Source organism: Panulirus ornatus, chromosome 15 (genome assembly GCF_036320965.1).
Source record: "Panulirus ornatus isolate Po-2019 chromosome 15, ASM3632096v1, whole genome shotgun sequence".
Classification (NCBI taxonomy): Eukaryota; Metazoa; Arthropoda; class Malacostraca; order Decapoda; family Palinuridae; genus Panulirus; species Panulirus ornatus.
This window is the reverse complement of record NC_092238.1, coordinates 36,648,021-36,667,996: the sequence shown is the minus strand read 5'-3', so window position 1 is coordinate 36,667,996 and position 19,976 is coordinate 36,648,021. Positions and strand designations below refer to the sequence as shown.

General features: G+C 40.8%; 1 protein-coding gene across 4 annotated transcripts in view; it reads left to right on the top strand.

Moving 5' to 3' along the window:
- The window catches only part of LOC139753851 (uncharacterized), a 153,085-nt gene extending 147,434 nt beyond the window's left edge, over positions 1–5,651 (top strand). For all 4 annotated transcript variants that reach the window (XM_071670788.1, XM_071670786.1, XM_071670787.1 and 1 more), the window contains one exon: positions 4,502–5,651. In XM_071670788.1, coding sequence (XP_071526889.1) covers positions 4,502–4,657 — 156 coding nt within the window. In that variant the 3' untranslated portion in view covers positions 4,658–5,651. The remainder of the gene's footprint in view (positions 1–4,501) is intronic.
- The last annotated feature ends 14,325 nt before the right edge of the window (positions 5,652–19,976 follow it).

Here is a 19,976-nt window from a genome sequence, read left to right as displayed (position 1 = left end):
ACCCCTATCCCCAGGGATAATATACATATATATATACATATACACATACACACACATACATACGCACATATACACACACACACACACATACATATATATACATATGAAAAATGTAAGAAACAGTTTAGAAAACTGAAACTTCTAGCTTGAAATGAATGAAAAAAATGAATGTCACATGATGGTTCAACCTCTGGCTATGGAAAAAAGGAAATGTATAATTCATTTACACAAACGTCATATATATATATATATATATATATATATATATATATATATATATATAATTTCTTTTTTTTTTTTTTTCTTTCACACACTTTACCAAACTCAGTCACCAGCTTCTGCAGTTTCTCACATGAATCAGCCACCAGCGCTGTATCATCAGCGAACAACAACTGACTCACTTCCCAAGCTCTCTCATCCCCAACAGACTTCATACTTGCCCCTCTTTCCTAAACTCTTGCATTCACCTCCCTAACAACCCCATCCATAAACAAATTAAACAACCATGAAGACATCACACACCCCTGCCGCTAACCTACATTCACTGAGAACCAATCACTTTCCTCTCTTCCTACACGTACACATGCCTTACATCCTCGATAAAAACTTTTCACTGCTTCTAACAACTTGCCTCCCACACCATATATTCTTAATACCTTCCACAGAGCATCTCTATCAACTCTATCATATGCCTTCTCCAGATCCATAAATGCTACATACAAATCCATTTGCTTTTCTAAGTATTTCTCACATACATTCTTCAAAGCAAACACCTGATCCACACATCCTCTACCACTTCTGAAACCACACTGCTCTTCCCCAATCTGATGCTCTGTACATGCCTTCACCCTCTCAATCAATACCCTCCCATATAATTTACCAGGAATACTCAACAAACTTATACCTCTGTAATTTGAGCACTCACTCTTATCCCCTTTGCCTTTGTACAATGGCACTATGCACGCATTCCGCCAATCCTCAGGCACCTCACCATGAGTCATTATTTTTTTTTTTTATTATACTTTGTCGCTGTCTCCCGCGTTTGCGAGGTAGCGCAAGGAAACAGACGAAAGAAATGGCCCAACCCCCCCCCCCATACACATGTATATACATACGTCCACACACGCAAATATACATACCTACACAGCTTTCCATGGTTTACCCCAGACGCTTCACATGCCTTGATTCAATCCACTGACAGCACGTCAACCCCGGTATACCACATCGCTCCAATTCACTCTATTCCTTGCCCTCCTTTCACCCTCCTGCATGTTCAGGCCCCGATCACACAAAATCTTTTTCACTCCATCTTTCCACCTCCAATTTGGTCTCCCTCTTCTCCTTGTTCCCTCCACCTCCGACACATATATCCTCTTGGTCAATCTTTCCTCACTCATCCTCTCCATGTGCCCAAACCACTTCAAAACACCCTCTTCTGCTCTCTCAACCACGCTCTTTTTATTTCCACACATCTCTCTTACCCTTACGTTACTCACTCGATCAAACCACCTCACACCACACATTGTCCTCAAACATCTCATTTCCAGCACATCCATCCTCCTGCACACAACTCTATCCATAGCCCACGCCTCGCAACCATACAACATTGTTGGAACCACTATTCCTTCAGACATACCCATTTTTGCTTTCCGAGATAATGTTCTCGACTTCCACACATTCTTCAAGGCCCCCAGGATTTTCGCCCCCTCCCCCACCCTATGATCCACTTCCGCTTCCATGGTTCCATCCGCTGCCAGATCCACTCCCAGATACATACATACATACATTAAATAACCTTACCAACCAGTCAACAATACAGTCACCCCCTTTTTTAATAAATTCCACTGCAATACCATCCAAACCTGCTGCCTTGCCGGCTTTCATCTTCCGCAAAGCTTTTACTACCTCTTCTCTGTTTACCAAATCATTTTCCCTAACCCTCTCAATTTGCACACCACCTCGATCAAAACACCCTGTATTTGCCACTCTATCATCAAACACATTCAACAAACCTTCAAAATACTCACTCCATCTCCTTGTCACATCACCACTACTTGTTATCACCTCCCCATTTGCACCCTTCACTGAAGTTCCCATTTGTTCCCTTGCTTGCGGAAGATATATATATATACAGTGGAATTTATTAAAAAAGGGGGTGACTGTATTGTTGACTGGTTGGTAAGGTTATTTAATGTATGTATGATTCATGGTTAGGTGCCTGAGGATTGGCAGAATGTTTGCATAGTGCCATTGTACAAAGGCAAAGGGGATGAGAGTGAGTGCTCAAATTACAGAGCTATAAGTTTGTTGAGTATTCCTGGTATATTATTTGGGAGGGTATTGATTGAGAGGGTGAAGGCATGTACAGAGCATCAGATTGGGGAAGAGCAGTGTGGTTTCAGAAGTGGTAGAGGATGTGTGGATCAGATGTTTGCTTTGAAGAATGTATGTGAGAAATACGTAGAAAAACAAATGGATTTGTATGTAGCATTTATGGATCTGGAGAAGGCATATGATAGAGTTGATAGAGATGCTCTGTGGAAGGTTTTAAGAATATATGGTGTTGGAGGCAAGTTGTTAGAAGCAGTGAAAAGTTTTATTGAGGATGTAAGGCCTGTGTACATGTAGGAAGAGAGGAAAGTGGATGGTTCTCAGTGAATGTAGTTTTGCGGCAGGGGTGTGTGATGTCTCCATGGTTGTTTAATTTGTTTATGGATGGGGTTGTTAGGGAGGTGAATGCAAGAGTTTTGGAAAGAGGGGCAAGTATGCAGTCTTTTGTGGAAGAGAGAGCTTGGGAAGTGAGTCAGTTGTTGTTCGCTGATGATACAGCGCTGGTAGCTGATTCATGTAAGAAACTGCAGAAGCTGGTGACTGAGTTTGGTAAAGTGTGTGAAAGAAGAGAGCTGAGAGTGAATGTGAATAAGAGCAAGGTTATTAGGTACAGTAGGGTTGAGGGTCAAGTCAATTGGGAGGTAAGTTTGAATGGAGAAAAACTGAAGGAAGTAAAGTTTTTTAGATATCTGGGAGTGGATCTGGCAGCGGATGGAACCATGGAAGCGGAAGTGAATCTTAGGGTGGGGGAGGGGGCGAAAATTCTGGGAGCCTTGAAGAATGTTTGGAAGTCGAGAACATTATCTCGGAAAGCAAAAATGGGTATGTTTGATGGAATAGTGGTTCCAACAATGTTGTATGGTTGCTAGGCGTGGGCTATGGATAGAGTTGTGCTCAGGAGGGTGGATGTGCTGGAAATGAGGTGTTTGAGGACAATATGTGGTGTGAGGTGGTTTGATCGAGTAAGTAATGTAAGGGTGAGACAGAGGTGTGGAAATAAAAAGAGTGTGGTTGAGAGAGCAGAAGAGGGTGTTTTGAAATGGTTTGGTCACATGGAGAGAATGAGTGAGGAAAGATTGACCAAGAGGATATATGTGTCAGAGGCAGAGGGAACGAGGAGAAGTGGGAGACCAAATTGGAGGTGGAAAGATGGAGTGAAAAAGATTTTGAGTGATCGGGGCCTAAACATGCAGGAGGGTGAAAGGCGTGCAAGGAATAGAGTGAATTGGAATGATGTGGTATACCGGGGTCAATGTCCTGTCAGTGGATTGAACCAGGGTATGTGAAGTGTCTGGGTAAACCATGGAAAGTGTGTGGGGCCTGGATGTGGAAAGGGAGCTGTGGTTTCGGTGCATTATTACATGACAGCTAGAGACTGAGTGTGAACGAATGGGGCCTTTGTTGTCTTTTCCTAGCATTACCTCGCACACATGAGGGGGAGGGGGTTGTTATTCCATGTGTGGCGAGGTGGCGATGGGAACAAATAAAGGCAGACAGTATGAATTACGTACATGTGTATATATGTATATGTCTGTGTGTGTATATATGTGTGTACATTGAGATGTATAGGTATGTATATTTGCGTGTGTGGACGTGTATGTATATACATGTGTATGTGGGCGGGTTGGGCCATTCTTTCGTCTGTTTCCTTGCGCTACCTCGCTAACGCGGGAGACAGCGACAAAGCAAAATTGATAAATAAATAAATAAATAAATATATATATATACATGAACATGTTAATACTTGTTTGCCTTAATCCATTCCTGGAACTACCCCGCCCTACAGGAAACAGCAGTGTCACTATAGCTTTAAGGAAGTGCTTATGTCTCCAACGATGTTACCAACTTGAAATATTATGATGAGCTTTTGCTTTATCGAGTTGGTTATCCTGTTTGTGAAAATTCCCATTAATTTTTGGAAAACACATTGTCAGCTTTGAACTAGAAAGTGGAAATGACTATGAATATGAACTAGAAAGTGGAAATGACTATGAATATGAACTAGAAAGTGGAATTGTGGGATAATTTTATAGTCTCCATCTGAAATGTGTAACTACAGTAATTGCTATATTAGGTCTTTTGAATGTAGAATATAGTTACTGATGTTTTGCTTTTTTTAAGTAGGTGGTACAAATAGTATCAGATTTTATAGATTGTTTATTTTCAACAGTGGCGGCAGTACATCTGGAAGGTCTTGGCTCCAACATTACTGATCAAGATTGTTATGGACAATGAGGAAGTCACACAAGATAATGCAGAAAAGTTGTTAATAGAATTTTCCTTAAACCGAAGAATTAGAGGCTCTACCAGCCCTTCACCTATTTGATGTTGTTTCATATAACTATTTGTGTTCTTTATGATTATAATGCAGTTAGATATATATTAATAAAGTGGCAAAAGATTCACAAACATTGGTTGTGGAATTTGGAAAACTAAAGAGGAAAGATATATGAACATAATGGCACATTAATGCTCATGAGATGTATTAACGTATAATTGGAGTAAGAAATATAATTTCGTTGACAGATGTTGAAGTTACAAGAGCCTGAGTAATATTTTTAGCAAGATCAATGTTGTGGGAGATTATTGTACATGAAAATAGATCAAGTTTTATCAGTATATGTTTCTCTCTAACTTGAATGTTCTCAGCATTATGTTCTTGCAAACAGTTTTTTTGATCACATTCTTAGAACTTATACTGCCTCAATTCTCATCCCATATACTTTAAGTGTTTCAAGTTAATTTCTTCATTACCTCAATCCTTATTATTACAACTTTTCCATCTCCAATTAGGGCTTTTCGTGCTGCTTCTTGCTCCTTCCTATCCCCCCATTATTTTTCAGGGAGTATTTACTATAGTTCATTTCCTTTCAGGGGATTGTAAACTAGCTGCTTGGTTTTAGTTTTTGATCTGCTTTCACATTTAACATTTTGTATTCTCTGAAAGAGCCATCCATACAAATGGTGCATTATGGGAAAAGCATGATTTCCTGAAACTGAAAGCTGCGTATCTAAAACAGCCAAGCCACTCCTTTTCATATTCTCTTTCATACCTTGGTGTTATGTATATTACAGGAAAGATTTAATTTGATCCCATCTCATTAGTAAGTTTCATTTCATCTACTCCAGTGGGATCTAGTAAGATTTTTCCCCATGTAATAAAAGTCATTAGGGCTGGAGATTTTTCTGACGAAAATGGCACTGAATGATTACTGAAAGGTTGTAATGTAATAATTTTGTGTGAAGGTAGAATTGTGAATTGAGACTGGTCTCATTAACTTTTTGTACAGAATGAAATATTAAGATTTTGTATATATTAACATGGAAGTTTATTATCACTTTAACACACTGAACAGGTTGAAGATGAGTGAACAGAGTTTTTTTTTCTTCTTTTATTAGGCTCCAGTTATGGACAAAGGTCCACATCAAGGCTGTTCCCTAATTGAAATATAGAGAGAATTATGAAATGGGAAAAGAGATATCTGAGGGAAAGTATTTACGAATTTTTGAGAAAGTGAAAGACCTGTCTTTGGGCAATATACGAGGTCATATTTATTGGGAAAGACGTGTATGGAGAGGGGGAGCTCCAGGACTCCACCTACTCGAGGTCACTTTGGCTAGGCTTTATCACTGGGGGTACAGTCTCGTCATAGAATTTTTTGCTCCAAAGGAGTCTCTATTTCTTTGCTATTGGAAGTAGTGCAGCCTGCAGGAACTTTTAGAAAGGTTCTGGGTAACACCAAGGCTCTTTCATAGATAGTAGTCATAGGGTAATTGAGAGTAAATGAAGTACAAAGAGGGAGCCCTGCAGTTGTAGGAACTCGTAGTTATTGGAAAAGACATGAGTATGGAGAGGGGGAACTCCAGGACTCCACCTACTCGAGGTCACCTTTGGCGAGGCTTTATCACTGGGGGTACAGTCTCATCATAGAACTTTTTGCTCCAAAGGAGTCTCTATTTCTTTGCTATTGGAAGTAGTGCAGCTTGCAGGAACTTTTAGAAAGGTTCTGGGTAACACCAAGGCTCTTTCATAGATAGTAGTCATGGGGTAGTTATGAGTAAATGAAGTACAAAGAGGGAGCTCTACAGTTGTAGGAACTCATAGTTATTGGAAAAGACATGAGCATGTGGAGGGGGAGCTCCAGGACTCCACCTACTCAAGGTCACCTTTGGCAAGGCTTTATCACTGGGGGTACAGTCTCATCATAGAACGTTTTGCTCCAAAGGAGTCCATTTCTTAGCTATTGGAAGTAGTGCAGCCTGCAGGAACTTTTAGAAAGGTTCTGGGTAACACCAAGGCTCTTTCATAGATAGTAGTCTTGGGGTAATTGTGAGTAAATGAAGTACAAAGAGGGAGATCTGCAGTTGTAGGAACTCATCTCTTGAACTCTCTTTACTGTCATACAGCTTTTTAAACTCTTGTATGCCATCCACATTCACAGTTTCATTACTTAGTGTAATCTATCCATCCTCCTCTTTTGTAATGTAAAGGTACATGTGTACTTTTTTCCCAAAAATTCAAGGAAGTTTCATGTTTAATTTCATGATATTGCTGCTCTTACTTTGCATCTTTTGAAAAACTGTCTGTGGCAGATGTCATGAAACTGGTTTTCAAACCTAAGGAATTTGATCAAGTTGCCCCTTACTCTTTTTTCTTCTTTAAGACCTTTGTGGCCTCTAAGCTCTTGCTGTAATTCAGCTTTCTTGATTCTTGTTCCATCTTAAGGGTCCTTTTCTGAACCATGTCTTTTAGTGCTTTTATTGCAGTGACCAAACTTAACACACATTTTGTCGTTTGATAGCCCAATTTAGGATGTAATCAAGTTGCTGAATATTTCATTATCCATGCACTTGAGTGTCATTCTGGTATTTGCCAGCAGAGTGTCTCCTAACAAGTCTCCCAAGATGGGGTTCTGACAACAGCTTAGAGATACTGTCAGCTTCTAAGTCCCTCTTACTCATATATTTGTACATCATACATCCTGCAAGATGATGTGCATACGAAAGCCTTCTTTCATTGTGTCCATCATCACTACTTTGCATTTACTGAGGGTGGATTTCATCAGCCTTATTTTAGACCAGCTTTAGAGTTTTTTTGGGTCCTCTTGTAAATCGGGCCAATCCTCCAAACTCTTTACTTCCTCCATGACTTTGGCATCGTTTGCAGATATATTCAGGTATATATTATTTATTTATTCTATTTATTTTGCTTTGTCGCTGTCTCCCGCGTTAGCGAGGTAGCTCAAGGAAACAGATGAAAGAATGGCCCAACCCACCCACATACACATGTATATACATACACGTCCACACACGCAAATATACATACCTATACATCTCAACGTATACATGTATATGCAAACACAGACACATACATATATACACATGTACATAATTCATACTGTCTGCCTTTATTCATTCCCATTGCCACCCCGCCACACATGAAATAACCACCCCCTCCCCCCTCATGTGTGCGAGGTATCGCTAGGAAAAAAACAGGCCACATTCGTTCATACTCAGTCTCTACGTGTCATGTAATAATGCACCGAAACCACAGTTCCCTTTCCACATCCAGGCCCCACAGAACTTTCCATGGTTTACCCCAGACGCTTCACATGCCCTGGTTCAATCCATTGACAGCATGTCGACCCCAGTATACCATATACCATTCACTCTTATTTCTTGCATGCCTTTCACCCTCCTGTATGTTCAGGCTCCGATCACTCAAAATCTTTTTCACTCCATCTTTCCACCTCCAATTTGGTCTCCCACTTCTCCTCGTTCCCTCCACCTCTGACACATATATCCTCTTGGCCAATCTTTCCTCTCATTCTCTCCATGTGACCAAACCATTTCAAAACACCCTCTTATGCTCTCTCAGCCACACTTTTTATTACCACACATCTCTCTTACCCTATTATTACTTACTCGATCAAACCACCTCACACCACATATTGTCCTCAAACATCTCATTTCCAGCACATCCACCCTCCTCCGTGCAACTCTATCCATAGCCCACGCCTCGCAACCATATAACATTGTTGGAACCACTTTTCCCTCAAACATACCCACTTCCACACATTCTTCAACGCTCCCAAAATTTTCGCCCCTCCCTCACCCTATGATTCACTTCCACTTCCATGGTTCCATCCGCTGCCAAATCCACTCCCAGATATCGAAAACACTTCACTTCCTCCAGTTTTTCTCCATTCAAACTTACCTCCCAATAGACTTAACCCTCAACCCCACTGTACCTAATAACCTTGCTCTTATTCACATTTACTCTTAGCTTTCTTCTTTCACACACTTTTCCATACTCAGTCACCAGCTTCTGCACTTTCTCACATGAATCAGCCATCAGTGCTGTATCATCAGCGAACAACAAGTGACTCACTTCCCAAACTCTCTCATCCACAACAGACTGCATACTTGCCCCTCTTTCCAAAACTCTTTCATTTACCTCCCTAACAACCCCATCCATAAATAAGTTAAACAACCATGGAGACATCACACACCCCTGCCACAACCTACATTCACTGAGAACCAATCACTTTCCTCTCTTCCTACATGTACACATGCCTTACATCCTCGATAAAAACTCCTCACTGCTTCTAACAACTTGCCTCCTACACCATATATTCTTAATACCTTCCACAGAGCATCTCTATCAACTCTATCATATGCCTTCTCCAGATCCATAAATGCTACATACAAATCCATTTGCTTTTCTAAGTATTTCTCACATACATTCTTCAAAGCATACACCTTATCCACACATCCTCTACCACTTCTGAAACCACACTACTCTTCCCCAGTCTGATGCTCTGTACATGCCTTCGCCCTCTCAATCAATACCCTCCCATATAATTTCCCAGTGATACTCAGCAAACTTATACCTCTGTAATTTGAGCACTCACTTTTATCCCATTTGCCTTTGTACAATGGCACTATGCAAGCATCCTGCCAAGCCTCAGGCACCTCACCATGAATCATACACATTAAATAACCTTACCAACCAGTCAACAATACAGTCACCCCCTTTTTTAATAAATTCCACTGCAATACCATCCAAACCCGCTGCCTTGCTGGCTTTCATCTTCCGCAAACTTTTACTACCTCTTCTCTGTTTACCAAATCATTCTCCCTAACCCTCTCACTTTGCACACCACCTCGACCAAAACACCCTATATCTGCCACTCTATCATTAAACACATTCAACAAACCTTCAAAATACTCACTCCATATCCTTCTCACATCACCACTATTTGTTATCACCTCTCCATTAGCCCCCTTCACTGAAGTTCCCATTTCTTCCCTTGTCTTACGTACTTTATTTACCTCCTTCCAAAACATCTTTTTATTCTCCCTAAATTTAATGATACTCTCTCACCCCAACTCTCATTTGCCCTCTTTTTCACATCTTGCACCTTTCTCTAGACCTCCTGCCTCTTTCTTTTATACATCTCCCACTCATTTGCATTATTTCCCTCCAAAAATTGTCCAAATGCCTCTCTCTTCTCTTTCACTAATAATCTTACTTCTTCATCCCTCCACTCACTACCCTTTCTAATCTGCCCACCTCCCACGATTCTCTTCCCACAAGCATCTTTTGTGCAAGGCATCACTGCTTCCCTAAATATATCCCATTCCACCCCCACTCCCCTTACCTCCTTTGTTTTCACCTTTTTCCATTCTGTACTCAGTCTCTCCTGGTACTTCCTCATACAAGTCTCCTTCCCAAGCGCACTTACTGTCACCACTCTTTTCACCCCAACATTTTCTTCTTTTCTGAAAACCTCTACAAATCTTCACCTTCGTCTCCACAAGATAATGATCAGACATCTCTCCAGTTGCACCTCTGAGCACATTAACATCCAAAAGTCTCTCTTTCACGCACCTATCAATTAGCACATGATCCAATAACGCTCTCTGGCCATCTCTCCTACTTACATACGTTATGTATATCTCTCTTTTTAAACCAGGTACTCCCAATCACCAGTCCCTTTTCAGCACATAAATCTACAAGCTCTTCACCATTTCCATTTACAACACTGAACACCCTATGTACACCAATTATTCCCTCAACTGCCACATTACTCACCTTTGCATTCAAATCACCCATCACTATAACCTGGTTTCAAGCATCAAAACTACCAACACACTCACTCAGCTGCTCCCAAAACACTTGCCTCTCATGATCTTTCTTCTCATGCCCAGGTGCATATGCACCAATAATCACCCATCTCTCTCCACCCACTTTCAGTTTTCCCCATATCAATCTAGAGTTTACTCTCTTACACTCCATCGCATACTCCCATCACTCCTGTTTCAGGAGTAGTGCTACTCCTTCCCTTGCTCTTGTCCTCTCACTGACCCCTGACTTTACTCCCAAGACATTTCCAAACCACTCTTCCCCTTTATCCTTGAGCTTCGTTTCACTCAGAGCCAAAACATCCAGGTTCCTTTCCTCAAACATACTACCGATGTCTCCTTTTTTCTCATCTTGGTTACATCCACACACATTTAGACACCCCAATCTGAGCTTTCGAGGAGGATGAGCACTCCCCGCGTGACTCCTTCTTCTGTTTCCCCTTTTAGAAAGTTAAAATACAAGGAGGGGAGGGTTTCCAGCCCCTCGCTCTCGTCCCCTCTAGTCGCCTTTTACGACTCGTGAGGAATGCGTGGGAAGTATTCTTTCTCCCCTATCCCCAGGGATATTATTATTTATTATATTATACTTAATCGCTGTTTCCTGCATCAGCGAGGTAGCTCCAGGAAACAGACGAAGAGTGGCCATCTTCTTGTATACACATATATGTATATACATAAACACCCATACATGCACATATACATGTACATATCAACATATACATACACATACACAGGCATATACTTATATATACACATGTACATATTCATACTTGCTAGCCTTCGTCCATTCCTGGTGCTACCCAGCACCACAGGAAACAGCATCGCTACTCCCTGCTTCATTGAGGTAGTGCCAAGAAAACAGACAAAAAAAGGCCACATTTGTTCAAACTGTCTCTAGCTGTTGTGTAATGCACCAAAACCACAGCTCCCTATCCACATCCAGACCCCACAGACCTTTCCATGGTTTATCCCAGACACTTCACATGCCCTGTTTCAGTTCATTGACAGCTCATGCATCTCACATTCCTGTATGTTCAGGCCCTGATTGCTCAAAATCTCTTTCACTCCATCCTTCCACCTTCAATTTGGTCTCCCACTTCTTGTTCCTTCCACCTCTGACACATATGTACTCTTTGTCAATCTTTCCTCACTCATTTTCTCCATATGACCAAACCATTTCAACACACCCTCTTTTCTCTCTCTTTTTATTTCCATACATCTCTCTTACCCTTTCATTACTTTCACTATCAAACCACCTCACACCACATATTGTCCTCAAACATTTCATTTCCAACACACCCACCCTCCTTTGCACAACCCTATCTATAACCCATGCCTCGCAACCATATAACATTGTTGGAACCATTATTCCTACAAACATACCCATTTTTGCTCTTTGAGATAATGTTTTCATCTTCCACACATTCTTCATCACTCCCAGAACCTTCGCACCCTCCCCCACCCTGTGACTCATTTCCGCTTCCATGTTTCCATTCACTGCTAAATGCACTCCCAGATATCTAAAACACTTCACTTCCTCCAATTTTTGTCCATTCATACTTACATTCCAATTCACTTGTACCGCAACCCTACTGAACCTAATAATTAACCTTGCTCTTATTCACATTTACTCTCAACTTTCCTCTTTCATACACTTTTCCAAACTCAGTCACCAACTTCTGCAGTTTCTCACATGAATCAGCCACAAGAGCTGTATCAATGGCGAAGAATAACTGAATCACTTCCCAGGCCCTCTCATCCCCAACACTGCATACTTGCCCATCTCTCCAAACCTCATGCATTCATCTCCCTAACAACCCCATCCATAAACAAATTAAACAACCATGGGGACATCACACACCCCTGCCACATACCAACATTCACTGGGAACCAATCACTCTCCTCACTTCTTACTCATACACATGCCTTACATCCTTGGTAAAAACTTTTCACTGCTTATAGCAACGTACCTCCTGTACCATATACTCTTAATGCCTTCCACAAAGCATCTCTATCAACTGTACCATATTCCTTCTCCAGATCCATGAATGCTACATAGAAATCCATGTTTTTTTAAGTATTTCTCACATTCTTTAAAGCAAAGACCTGATCCACACATCCTCTACCACTGCTGTCTTATGTTTCCCTTTTCAGAAATTGAAATACAAGGAGAGTAGGGTTTCCAGCCCCCTGTTCCCAACCCTTTTAGTCACCTCCTGCAACTCACAGGGAATATGTGGGAAGTATTCTTTCTCTTAATCTGCTTATAAGAACAGGAACAGTATACGAAAGATAATCACAGTGGAGTATTCAATCCTTTAACAGGGATCATAATAATAGTATCCTGATTATATACCAATACACAACAAGAAGGGTTGGTGTATATGTGTCAGAGGTGGAAGGAACAAGGAGAAGCGGGAGACCAAATTGTAGGTGGAAGGATGGAGTGAAAAAGATTTTGAGTGATCAGGGCCTGCACATATGTGAGGGTGAGAGGTGTGCAAGGGATAAAGTGAATTGGAATGATGTGGTATACTGGGAATTTGTTTATGGATGGGGTGGTTAGGGAGGTGAATGCAAGAGTTTTGGAGAGAGGGACAAGTTTGCAGTCTGTTTTGGATGAGAGGGCTTGGGAGTGTCAGTTGTTGACTGAGTTTGGTAAAGTGTGTGAAAGAAGAAAGAAGAGAGTGAATGTGAATAAGAGCAAGGTTATTAGATTCAGTAGGGTTGAGGGACAAGTTAAATGGGAGGTAAGTTTGAATGGAGAAAAACTGGAGGAAGGGAAGTGTTTTATATATCTGATAGTGGACTTAGCAGCATATGGAACCATGGAAGCGGAAGTGAGTCATGGTGGGGAAGGGGGTGAAGGTTCTCGAAGCGTTGAAGAATGTGTGAAAGGTTAGAATGTTTTCTCAAAGAGCAAAAATGGTTATGTTTGAAGGAATAGTGGTTCCAACAATGTTATATGGTTGCCACTTATGGGCTATAGATAGGGTTGTGCGGAGGAGGGTGGATGTGTTGGAAATGAAATGTTTGATGACAATATGTGGTGTGAGGTGGTTTGATCAAGTAAGTAATGAAAGGGTAAGAGAGATGGGTGATCATAAAAAGAGTGTGGTTGAGAGAGTAGAAGAGGGTGTGTTGAAAATGGTTTGGACTCATAGAGAGAATAAGTGAGGAAAGATTGACAAAGAGGATATATGTGTCAGAGGTGGAGGGAAGAAGGAGTAGTGGGAGACCAAATTGGAGGTGGAAGAGTTTTTGTATTATACTTAATCGCTGTCTCCCGCGTTTGCAAGGGAGCGCAAGGAAACGGACGAAAGAATGACCCAACCCACCCAGATACACATGTATATACATAAACGCCCACACACACACATATACATACCTATACATTTCAACGTATACATACATATACATACACAGACATACTTATATACACATTTACATATTCATACTTGCTGCCTTCATCCATTCCCATCACCACCCCACCACACATGAAAAACAGCCCCCCATGCGTGCGTGAAGTAGACTAGGAAAGACAACAAAGGCCACATTCATTCACACTCTCTAGCTGTCATGTGTAATGCACTGAAACCACAGCTCCCTTTCCACATCCAGGCCCCACAAAACGTTCCATGGTTTACCCCAGACGCTTCACATGCCCTGGTTCAATCCATTGACAGCACGTCGACCCCGATATACCACATCGTTCCAATTCACTCTATTTCTTGCACGCCTTTCACCCTGTATGTTCGTCCTGTATGTTCAGGACCCGATCACCCAAAATCTTTTTCACTTCATCTTTTGACCTCCAATTTGGTCTCCCACTTCTCCTCGTTCCCTCCACCTCTGACACATATATCCTCTTTGTCAATCTTTCCTCACTCATTCTTTCCATGTGACCAAATCATATATATATATATATATATATATATATATATATATTGATTGAGAGGGTGAAGGCATGTACAGAACATCAGATTGGGGAAGAGCAGTGTGGTTTCAGAAGTGGTAGAGGATGTGTGGATCAGGTGTTTGCTTTGAAGAATGTATGTGAGAAATACTTAGAAAAGCAAATGGATTTGTATGTAGCATTTATGGATCTGGAGAAGGCATATGATAGAGTTGATAGAGATGCTCTGTGGAAGGTATTAAGAATATATGGTGTGGGAGGCAAGTTGTTAGAAGCAGTGAAAAGTTTTTATCGAGGATGTAAGGCATGTGTACGTGTAGGAAGAGAGGAAAGTGATTGGTTCTCAGTGAATGTAGGTTTGCGGCAGGGGTGTGTGATGTCTCCATGGTTGTTTAATTTGTTTATGGATGGGGTTGTTGGGGAGGTGAATGCAAGAGTTTTGGAAAGAGGGGCAAGTATGAAGTCTGTTGGGGATGAGAGAGCTTGGGAAGTGAGTCAGTTGTTGTTCGCTGATGATACAGCGCTGGTGGCTGATTCATGTGAGAAACTACAGAAGCTGGTGACTGAGTTTGGTAAAGTGTGTGAAAGAAGAAAGTTAAGAGTAAATGTGAATAAGAGCAAGGTTATTAGGTACAGTAGGGTTGAGGGTCAAGTCAATTGGGAGGTGAGTTTGAATGGAGAAAAACTGGAGGAAGTGAAGTGTTTTAGATATCTGGGAGTGGATCTGGCAGCGGATGGAACCATGGAAGCGGAAGTGGATCATAGGGTGGGGGAGGGGGCGAAAATTCTGGGAGCCTTGAAGAATGTGTGGAAGTCGAGAACATTATCTCGGAAAGCAAAAATGGGTATGTTTGAAGGAATAGTGGTTCCAACAATGTTGTATGGTTGTGAGGCGTGGGCTATGGATAGAGTTGTGCGCAGGCGGATGGATGTGCTGGAAATGAGATGTTTGAGGACAATGTGTGGTGTGAGGTGGTTTGATCGAGTAAGTAACGTAAGGGTAAGAGAGATGCGTGGAAATAAAAAGAGCGTGGTTGAGAGAGCAGAAGAGGGTGTTTTGAAATGGTTTGGGCACATGGAGAGAATGAGTGAGGAAAGATTGACCAAGAGGATATATGTGTCGGAGGTGGAGGGAACTAGGAGAAGAGGGAGACCAAATTGGAGGTGGAAAGATGGAGTGAAAAAGATTTTGTGTGATCGGGGCCTGAACATGCAGGAGGGTGAAAGGAGGGCAAGGAATAGAGTGAATTGGAGCGATGTGGTATACCGGGGTTGACGTGCTGTTAGTGGATTGAATCAAGGCATGTGAAGCGTCTGGGGTAAACCATGGAAAGCTGTGTAGGTATGTATATTTGCGTGTGTGGACGTATGTATATACATGTGTATGGGGGTGGGTTGGGCCATTTCTTTCGTCTGTTTCCTTGCGCTACCTCGCAAACGCGGGAGACAGCGACAAAGCAAAAAAAAAATATATATATATATATATATATATATATATATTTAAAAATATATATATATATATATATATATATATATAAATATATATAATATATATATATAAAAAAATATATATATATATATATATATATATATATATATATATATATATATATATATATATATATATATATATATATATATATATATATCGGGGGGCTGGAAATCCTCCCCTCTCATTTTTTTTTTAAATTTTCCAAAAGAAGGAACAGAGAAGGGGGCCATATGAGGATATTCCCTCAAAGGCCCAGTCCTCTGTTCTTAACGCTACCTCGCTAATGCGGGAAATGGCGAATAGTATGAAAAAAAAAAGAAAAAAAAAAAAAATATATATATATATATATATATATATATATATATATATATATATATATATATATATATATATATATGCTTCCAAAGACTGTGAACATATGTGCAAAATAACTTCTTCAACTTCAAAAATGGTGTCATATTGGTCTGGATCAAAATTTATACTATTGTCATTGGGAACTGAATTGATGTCTATTTAAGATATGAGCCCTGTACATCAAAAAAAAAAGAAAAAAAATAGAATAAAAGTAAAAAGAGTGTGGTTGAGAGAGCAGAAGAGGGTGTTTTGAAATGGTTTGGTCACATGGAGAGAATGAGTGAGGAAAGATTGAACAAGAGGATATATGTGTCAGAGGTGGAGGGAACAAGGAGAAGTGGGAGACCAAATTGAAGGTGGAAAGATGGAATGAAAAAAGATTTTGAGTGATCGGGGCCTGAACATGCAGGAGGGTGAAAGGCGTGCAAGGAATAGAGTGAATTGGAACGATGTGGTATACCGGTGTCGACGTGCTGTCAATGGATTGAACCAGGGCATGTGAAGCGTCTGAGGTAAACCATGGAAAGTTGTGTGGGGCCTGGATGTGGAAAGGGAGCTGTGGTTTCAGTGCATCATTACATGACAGCTAGAGACTGCGTGTGAATGAATGGGGCCTTTGTTGTCTTTTCCTAGCGCTACCTTGCACACATGAGGGGGGAGGGGGGGGGTTATTTTATGTGTGGCGAGGTGGCGATGGGAATGAATAAAGGCAGATAGTATGAATTATGTAGATGTGTATATATGTATATGTCTGTGTGTGTATATATATGTATACGTTGAGATGTATAGGTATGTATATGTGCGTGTGTGGACGTGTATGTATATACATGTGTATGTGGGTGGGTTGGGCCATTCTTTCGTCTGTTTCCTTGCGCTACCTCACTAACGCGGAGACAGCAACAAAGCAAATAAATGAAATACATCAAAAGTGTGAAAAATTACTTTTGCTGACTGCTTCTTAAAATGAAAAAGATTATCCTTACTCTTAGAGGATTTCACCTCAGCATAAGTATTTTAGCTGTCCCAGTTTTACTCATTTGGTCTACAGCTGTGGTTGTAGCTTTCCTAAATTGACTTATCCACTCTACAGCAGTCGTAACCATCCTGTTATATTGCCTGATTTACAGAAGACACCAGTTCATCTTTACCCTGTGACTTTGGATGCAATTTGTATAAATGCTGTTGTATCATTTAAGGATACCAAATACATTCAGGGTGAGCAAATGCTTCTTAAGTTTTTCTTGTTTCAGTGAGGAAGAACCAGAATCATTTGTTGAGTTTACTTCTGCTAAGCCTTCTGACTGATCTGATATGAAACATCTCAATACAGTACAACCTTGCTAATTCTCTACTCAAAATTTGGAAAATTTCAGTACTTAATTATTTTGCTTGCATTGAAATATTAAAAAAGATTGATAATGGAGAAAAATATGTAGTGAACTAAAACAAATTCAGCATCCCACATGGTGGCCAGATCCTGTGTTAACGTTAATGTTGAGCATGGAGGCAAATTTGCAAACCAAATGACATTGGGATTTGGGAAAACTTTGAATTCTGATATGAAATTGTTATCCCATGTGGTACACCACATGGTGACATGCTCTTGTGGTAACATGTTGAGCATGTCACTTGTCCTTCTGACCTGAATCAAGCTGCATGAACAGCTAGAGCAACAGTTGTTGTCTGTACTTGACTGTGTATGCCTTGCTCATTTCATGTGTGTTTCCACTCACTTTTGTTGTGTTTCACTATGGTTTTTACTAACCCTCAAGCCTCTGAGACCTTAACAAGCCTTATGTTGGGATGAAGGCATTCAACATAAAGCCTGTAGTGAAACCATGTGGCATGTGTAAATCCAAACTATTGCAGAAAAATAGATGTTAGAGGACTTTGGTATCAGCTCCAACACTGTTTATGATATCAGGAAAGCCAGAGACAGGCTTGAAGCCTCCCAAAGAAAGTAAATTGACCTGAGAGCAGGCAGAGAAGAGGAAGAGGGTTACTGATGCCAAGAATATATGACTTGAGAGATTAGTGTAGAGATGGTATTATCAAGAGAGGTCTATGTTTTGGTGAGGGAAAGATATATAGGAGATAGCAGCAAGAAGTCATGAGGAAAGTGCAGGGGTTGAAAAAGAGGGCAAATGAGAGTTTGAGTGAGTAAATATAAGTAATCTTTCGGGAGAATAAGAAGAAGCTTTGGAAAGAGATCAATGATTTGCAAAAAACAAGAGAGCAAATCGGAACATCATTGAATGGTGCAAATGGGGAAGTGGTAACAGGTTGTGATGAAGTGAGATGGAGTGAGTATTTAGAAGGACTTGAATTTGTTTGATGTGGTGGCAGATGCAAGATGTTTGGGTTGGGATGGTATTAAAAGTGATAAAGTCATGGAGAGTGTTTGGTGAAGAGAGGTGTTGAAAGCCTTTTATAAGATGAAATGTGGCTGGAGTGGATGGTATTGCAGTTGGATTTCTGAAGTAAGGGGCTGATAGTATTTTTGATCACGTAGTTATGATTTTCAATGTATGTATGGATCATATTGAGGTGCCTGATGATTGGTGGAATGCATATATAGGGCCATGGTATAAAGGCAAGGGGGGATAAGGGTGGATGTTCAAACTACAGAGATGTAAGTGTTTTAAGTGTACCTGGTAAGTTGTATAGGGGAGTAATGATTGAGAGGGTGAAGGCTTGTACAGAACACCAGACTGGGGAGGAACAAATGTGGTAGAGGATGTATGGATCAGATGTTTGCTTTAAATAAATGAATGTGAGACATGCTTAGTGAAATGGAAGGATTTGTATGTAGCATTTATGTACCTGTAGAGAGCATGTAGTAGGGTTGATAGAGATGCCTTGTCGAAGGTCTTAAGAATATATGGTGTAAGAGGAAAGGTGCTAGAAGCAGTGGAATTTTTTTTTCAACAGTGTGAGGTGTGTGTATTAGTTGGAAGAGACAAGAATTATTGGTTCTAGGTGAAGGTTGGTCAGTGGTAGGAGTGTGTGATGTCACCATGGCTGTCTAATTTGTTCATGGATAGGGTGGTGAGAGAGGTAAATGCAAGTCTTGGGAAGTTGGGTGAGTGTGCTGTTTGTAGGGGGATAAGGGGGCCTGGGAAGTGTCAGTTGTGTTTGCTGATGATACAGCACTGGTGGCAGATTTGATTAAGAAACTGCAGAAGTTGGTGACTGAGTTTGGAAGAGTGTGTGAAAAGGATGGAAGTGAGTGTAAATGTGAATAAAAGCAAATTTATTAGTTTTAGCAGGTTAGAGGGACTGGTTGGATGGGGTGTGAGTTTGAATTGAGAAAATTTGGAGGAAGTGAAATGTTTTAGATACCTGGTAGAGGACAGGAGGGCAAAAGGAACCATGGAGGCAGAAGTGTCATAGGGTTAGTGGGGCGATGAAGTTTTTGGGAGCACTGAAGAATATGTGGAAAGAGAGGCTGTTATCTGATAGGGCAACAATTGGGTATGTTTGAAGGTATAGTAGTCCCAACAATGTTACATGGATGCAAGGCATGGGTTATAGATAAGATTGTGCATAGGAGGTGGGATGATGAATGTAAGGTATGGGCTACAAATAAGGATGTGTAGAGGAGGGTGGATATGTTAGAAATGTTTGAGGAAAATATGTGATGTGAGTAAGTAATAAAAGGGTAAGAGACAGATGTGGTACAAATTAGAGTGTGAATGATTGAGGAGAGTTAACAAAATGAATATTATTCATTTA